This window comes from Mixophyes fleayi, chromosome 9, assembly GCF_038048845.1.
Source record: "Mixophyes fleayi isolate aMixFle1 chromosome 9, aMixFle1.hap1, whole genome shotgun sequence".
NCBI lineage: Eukaryota > Metazoa > Chordata > Amphibia > Anura > Limnodynastidae > Mixophyes > Mixophyes fleayi.
Window position 1 is genome coordinate 2804891 of NC_134410.1, and position 7922 is coordinate 2812812.

The 7922-nt window shown below is 41.1% G+C and overlaps 1 protein-coding gene across 1 annotated transcript in view; it reads right to left on the minus strand.

Annotated features, from left to right (window-relative positions):
• CHM (CHM Rab escort protein) overlaps positions 1–5592 on the minus strand; it is a 75000-nt gene extending 69408 nt beyond the window's left edge. Inside the window, exon 1 of the mRNA XM_075186231.1 lies at positions 5505–5592. Within this exon, the coding sequence (XP_075042332.1) occupies positions 5505–5553 (49 nt within the window). The 5' untranslated portion in view covers positions 5554–5592. The remainder of the gene's footprint in view (positions 1–5504) is intronic.
• Between the last annotated feature and the right edge of the window lie 2330 nt (positions 5593–7922).

The following is a 7922-nucleotide window of genomic DNA, read 5'->3' on the forward strand; positions in this document are numbered from 1 at the left end:
TATCCTCATCAGCGCAAGAGAGAAATCAATGCTTAAAAATGGACAATCGGCAAATGAAAAATCAGATGCTGAAATGAAGATAAGTTTTAACCAGTGAGGCTGAAGCTATACACAGCTTATTGACAATGATGGAGGAAGAATATATCTTTCTTTACGAGTACAGCGCGGCCGGAGTGCTCCCTAATGCGCTATTACCAATTATTAATGGACAGACCGTTTCCTCCTCTACAGGACTGCGGACCGCTGGCCACACGGATCTTGTATACATTCTTTAAGGGTAAGAGGAGAATCCTGTTGGTGCTTATAAATGGTCATCCAGCTAATTTGTATTATCATCACCATTTATTTATATAGCGCCACTAATTCCGCAGCGCTGTACAGAGAACTCACTCACATCAGTCCCTGCCCCATTGGGGCTTACAGTCTAAATTCCCTAACATACACACACACACACACAGACACACACACACACAAACATACACACACACAGACAGAGAGAGAGAGAGAGACTAGGGTCAATTTTGATAGCAGCCAATTAACCTACCAGTATGTTTTTGGAGTGTGGGAGGAAACCGGAGCACCCAGAGGAAACCCACGCAAACACGGGGAGAACATACAAACTCCACACAGATAAGGCCATGGTCGGGTATTGAACTCTTGACCCCAGTGCTGTGAGGCAGAAGTGCTAACCACTGGGTGCAGCTGTTCGTTCTGCCGAATTGGGCTACCCGGTTGAATTGTTAGAGTACGCACAAACTGCTAATAGGGCAGTATATTTACTGATGTAAGTCACTAAGGCTTTTAACAAAGAAAAAGATGTTCATTAATACATATCAAACAATCAGCAATTATCTGGTTACATGAAGAACGCATACGTTTGATTGGCTGCTATGGGGTTTGAATAGGTATGTAGGGTAAATGTTCACAGAAATGTGGCAGCCAAAAGTGAGCAACATCTGAAATAATTAGCTCAAATACCACACTTGTGGTGTAAATAAAACCAACTACACATGTTTTCACCAACCTTTCTACAAATTTAAAACCAGTAATTATTTTCTAATGACTGATAAAGGTATTATAATTGCTAACACATGAACGGCATTAACAGACCTGAATCCGTAACATACAAAGGCTAACACACTATAATGCATCAAAAATACAAAGACTAACAAACAATAATCCATAACATACAAAGACTAACACACCATAATCCGTCAATAATACAAAGATTAAAACACCAGAATCCACAACATACAAAGACTAACACCCCAAGATCTGTAACATACAAAGACTAGCACATCATAATCTCGAACATAAAAAGACTAACAAATTATAATCCGTAGCATACAAAAACGAACACACCATAATCAATAATACAGAAAGACTAATACATTGTAATCCGTAATATATAAAGACTAACACTCAAGAATCCGTAACATACAAAAACTAACACATCATAATCCCTAGCATACAAAAACTAATACATCGCAATCCATAAAACATACAAAGATTAACACACTGCAACCCATAACATACAAAAGACAAACACCAAACTCCGTAACATACAAACACTAACACATTATAATCCATAATATACAAACAATAACACCCCAAGATCTGTAACATACAAAGACTAGCACATCATAATCTCTAACATACAAAGGCTAACACATTGCAATCCATAAAACAAACAAAGACTAATGCACCATAATCCATAACACAGAAAGACCAATACACCAAAATCCATAATATATAAAGACTAACACGCAAGGATCCGTAACATACAAAGACTAATTCATCATAATCCCTAGCATACAAAAACTAATACATTGCAAATCGGTAAAACATACAAAGATTAACACACTGCAACCCGTAACATACAAAGACTAACACATTGTAATCAAAGACTAACACACTATAACCCGTAACATGCACTAACATACCAAGAACCGTAAAACATACAAAGACTAATACACCATAATCCATAACATACCAAACACTAAAACATCATAATCTGTAGCACACCAGAATCCGCAACATACAAAGACTAACACACCAAGAGTCGTAAATACAAAGACTAATTCCGCTTTCATACTGCCGCCCCTGCAATATCCCGGGTTTTTCAAGCCGGGTTTTTGCCGGGGCTCGGAGCGTCTCAGCTCAGAAACACCATTTATACTGCACCTCGGACCCGGGAATTTCCCGGGTTGACCCCATTCATACTGCACAAGTCTGTGCCCTGGCAATTTGTGGGAGTCATCACCAGAGCAGTTTTCATTGGCTGAAAAATGGTGATGTCATCCACCATTTCTCCTAAACTCCTTCTCTAATCTTCCACGGGCTCCCACCGATGACATCATCCTCCAGAGACAGGCAGACAGCCAATCAGCTTGTTTTCTGTGCAACCCGGGTTGAAAAACCCAGGTTGCACCATTCATAGTGCAGGCAACCCGGGTCCGACCCGGGAATTACCCCTCGATAAATCCCGGGTTGAAGACCCGGGTTTTTAGACCCGGGATTTTTGACTTGTACCATTCATACTGCACCAAGACCCAGGTCGTTTGAGCTCGCCCCGGCAAAAACCCGGGATTTTGGTGCAGTATGAATGGGGTATTACACACAATAATCCATAACATACAAACACTAACACATCATAATCTGTAGCACACCAGAATCTGCAACATACAAAACCTAACACACTATAATCTGTAACATACAAATACTAACACCAAGCTCCGTAACATACAAAGACTAAGATCCTAATCCGTAAACATACAAAGACTAAGATCCTAATCCGTAAACATACAAAGACAAACACACCAAGATCCATAAAATATACAAAGACTAACACACTATAATCTGTTACATACAAAGACTAACACACCAAGATCCATAACATATACAAAGACATTGCAATCTGTCTGCACCAACATGCAGTATCCTATAGATTGTAAGCAGCACCCTCTTACCACTCTGTTTGTCTGTTAATTAATACCCAGTCTTGTTTATTTACTTGGTTTGATCCCAATTGTTCACTCATTGTATTGTACAGGGCACTGATTATCATGTGTATATGAACCTCATACTGCTGACGTAATAAGCAGCCTATGGCTCTTTTACTATAGAACTACCACTCCCATCATGCTACAGTAAAGCACTGCATAGTATGCTGGCACTATATAAATAAACAGTAATAATAATAATAACCAGCTGCTACTGGTCCTGCCCCATTCTCCTTTCCCCCAGTTGTCAGGCTTCACACTGTTCCTGGAGTTAGTCTGTAAACACAGCTCAGTTGTCATTATGTAATGCATTGTGTAAGTAACAAACATGGATTTATATGTGACATCCAGTAATCATGTATTTTATTAGTTATATGGGTATTTTTTATTGGATGTCAGAAAACCATATAGAAGTTTATTTAGTGCACACTGCCATATTTTATCACTATGTAACTGAGAATACTCTCTGCAACGGAGTGTGTAGCTGACATATATGGAGTTAAGCTGGGTAGGCTTTTCACCTGATTATCAAGCCAATCACATGCTAAACGAGTGTTAGGTCCAATACTGCATTACCATGTACACTCCCACAATCGTGTTTTATTGTACTAAAGCTCATCGTATCATTTGATTTGATTTTATAAATGGACTAAAAATCCCTATGAACGATGTTGGGCAAATTGTGAAGTGTGTCTGCACTCAGGACCAGCAGTGCATTCAGATCTCAACAAAGGTTACAGAGTCATGATCTTTTCAACTGATGGTTATGACAGATGAAGAGCACAGATCAGAAGGTAAATCGTGTAAAATGTGTACACAGGAATCAGCTGCTGATCCGGACTTTCAGTTGTTGGTAAAATCGTTAAAGTTGTCGCGTCGGGGGAATTTTTTTGTAATGTGTACCCAGTTTTATACGTGATAACCAGTAACAGACTATATCAGCACCTGAACCCCCTACAGATGCCCTGAGATAGGTAGTCGTCTGTCTGGAATTCCTCTGTATATAGGTCTCAGTTGTCACTATGTAACTGAGAATCCTATGTGTTATGCATTGTGTAACTGATATATACTGAATGATATGCAATACACACTAATGGTTTATACCTGCACCAGATACTCCTACAGATGCCCTGAGACTGGTACCTGACTGCCTGGAGTTCCTCTGTATGCAAGTCTCAGTTGACACTACGTAACTGAGAAAACCTATATGGACTGAATTGTGTAACTGACATATATATAATTATAAGTGATACCCAGTAATGGTTTATACCTGCACCAGATCCCCCTACAGACGCCTTGGGACCAGTACTTAACTTATGTTCCTCTGTATATACATCTCAGTTGTCACTATGTAACTGAGAAACCTATATGTAATGTATTGTGTAACTGATATATATGTAATTATACATGATACCCAGTAATGGTTTATACCAGCACCAGATCCCCCTACAGACGCCATGAGACCAGTACCAGCCTTGTGTTCCTCTGTACATACATCTCAGTTGTCACTATGTAACTGAGAAACCTATATGTAATGCATTGTGTAACTGACATATAGTGATACCTGCACCAGATGCCCTGAGACTGCTCCCCGCCTGTGTGGAGTTCCTCTGTATATACGTCTCAGTTGTCACTATGTAACTGAGAATCCTATGTGTAATGGATTGTGTAACTGACATACATGGCGTTATACTTGATAACCAGTAACAGTTTATACCAGCACCAGAACCCCTTACAGATGCTCGGAGACCGGTACCTGCCTGAAGTCCCTATGTATATACGTCTCAGTTGACATTATGTAACTGAGAAAACCTATATGGAATGGATTGGGTAACTGACATATATGTAATTATACGTGATACCCAGTAATGGTTTATACCAGCACCAGATTCCCCTACAGATGCCCTGAGACAGGTACCTGACTGACTGGAGTTCCTCTGTATGTAAGTCTCAGGTGACATTATGTAACTGAGAAAACCTATATGGAATGGATTGTGTAACTGACATATGTAATTATACGTAATACCCAGTAATGGTTTATACCTGCACCAGATCCCCCTACAGACGCCCTGAGACCAGTACCTGCCTTGTGTTAATCTGTACATACATCTCAGTTGTCACTATGTAACTGAGAAACCTATATGTAATGCATTGTGTAACTGACATACAGTGATACTTGCACCAGATGCCCCTGAGACTGCTCCCCGCCTGTGTGGCGTTCCTCTGTATGTAAGTCTCAGGTGACACTATGTAACTGAGAATCCTATGTGTTATGCATTGTATTGTATAACTGACATACATAGATACCTGCAGCAGACAGCCTGACCCTGGACCCTCCTGTGGACACAGATATATAATGTATAGTTCCCCATTACTGACTGCTGATCCCTATGTATGAGCCCAGAGTGAAGCAGGTAAATGACTTAGACCCAGACATGACCCCCCAGTGTCACCCCCAGACACACCCGCTAATCACAACATGACGTCATCATTACACCCGACCTGTTCCCAGAATGACCACATCGAACTCAGCAGGCAGCTCGTCGGCCATCTTGCCAGGGAGTAGTGGTCATGTGACCAGGGAAGCCGGTCAGCCGCGTCATCACTGCTGAGGAGCGGGCGGCCATCTTTACCCCGGGCACCTGCCCTTCTCCTCATTGTACAGCGCGCTGCTGAGCTCCCGCCGCGAAACTACAACTCCCATCATGCCCCAGCCATCGCGTCATATAGCGTGTGGCTTGTAGGGCATGCTGGGAGTTGTAGTTGTACAACCTCTGGACACAGGTTGCCTGGCTCTAGTTACTGTATATTCCAGGTGCCATAGAGTCAGGGTTATTGGGGTATTCTCCATCATATCACCCCAAGTTCTCCACAACCCCCCATCATGTCATGTTTACTGATTATCAAAAACTTTCATTCCATATCTCCACTTAATAGAGATGTAATAAATACAATATAATTTGAATAATTATATATGAATATCCATTTATAAAGCCTTGAGAATAAGAAATATGTGGTAATGTTTAGTCTAATATATAATGAGTGATTTAAATGAATACTGAAAAGTCAATATTAAAAAATAGGAATATTTCCAGGGACAGATCTTTAGGACCTGGTACTGTCTCCGGGAATTAGGGGCAATATGCAGCAAAGGGCAGGCTGGGCTGGGGGGCAGGGAGGCTTCTGCCCCCCCGGGCCGGACCCATAGTGGGCTACCTTGGACTGGGTCACCTGCATTTTTTTTCCTTTAAAATATTCCTCATAGGCTGCTGAGCCGAGTCCAGTCCTCCCTGTGTGCGGCCGGGAGACGCTGAGTGATACCTTATATCACACAGTGTGTACGGATTATACAGCAAGGATGTAATATAACTACTATTACACCCGCTGTTCTGATAATGCTGGATGAATGGAAAAGAAAGACAGACTGCGGCGTTACTTCCTCTTCTCTGTCCCCCGCGCTCCCCCACGTTGTACCAGATCAGCCAGTGAGGGGGTTAGAAGTTATTGTCTGTACTGAGAGTCCCAGTGAACCCATTCCAGCAATCCACAGGCCAGTCCGTAAGGGCCGATATCTATAATATAAATGCCTAGTGGCGTGTGTTAGTCTGTCTGTGTGTGTGTGTAAAAATAAAACCAAGCTGCAGCGCCACCTGCTGGGCGGAGTTATACACTGACCTACTAAATTCTTAGTGTGTGTGGGGGAAAAAATTCAGAAAGGGCTGAAATTTGGTATACTAAGATGTTTTTAATTTGTTAATTTAATTTGTTAATTGTTAAAAGTGTTTATAAAGATTTAAAAAAAAAAATATATATATATTTCTTGAAGGAGAAGTGACAGTTGGGAGTGGTTGGTGGTTGCCGGGGGTGACAGTTGGGAGTGGTTTGTGGTTGCCGGGGGTGACAGTTGGGAGTGGTTGGTGGTTGCCGGGGGTGACAGTTGGGAGTGGTTGGTGGTTGCCGGGGGTGACAGTTGGGAGTGGTTGGTGGTTGCCAGGGGTGACAGAGCGAGAGGAGTGTGATACTCGGGACCACTGAGAGAGATCCCTGTGTCTGGATAGACATCTGGATAGATGTGGCGATGAAAATGAAGGATGTGGTGATGAGAAGAATGATGAGGTGGTGACATGTGGACAAAACCACGTTAAAAAAGGGCGCTTACGTCGGGAAGTAACGCTCTTCCCCTGAGGAGGCCTGGGCTATGGCCCAAATGCATGACAAGAACCTTTTTAACACCTTAAGTAGCTTGATTTGACTAGAATGCATGAGTATCATGCACGGGTTAACTTGTATTATCATATGGGTACATTGCTTCTGTATAATTGTGTTATCTGCTGACTGTTATATAATCATGTGTACTCACCTGTCTGATATATAATAATACAGTGATCTCTGCTGGCTGTTGCCAAGTGATCATGATAAATGTATTTCCTTGGGGGAAATATGTAGTCATTAATTTTTTCATTAACGAGTCACGACTATATTGTTAACAGGTGACAATAATTGAATCTTTTTATTTTCTGTGCGTTTTGCTAGGACTTTATATTCCACATATGTATTGGACGTATCCTGCAGTGTGTTGTAACTGTCAGAGCACAGCGGACCTAGACCCGTTTGCAATACATCCGCTTGTATAAATACGTGCGTTTAAAAATAAATGCAATTTACATTTGTTTAATGAATTAGCTCCATATGTTTAAAAAATGTCTACAAAACCTAAGAGTTTATAAATAAATATTGTCAGTGTTTGTATTTAGATATACCTATAAATAAATAGCTGGATCACAATATGTTTAAATATTTATAATATAATATTATAATATTCATAATATGTTAATTGCCACAAATACATAGCATCCATTTAGTGTGGGCTGTGAGGTGAAGGGGTTATTTCTTGTACCTTGTCGCTGTGTGCAAAATCAA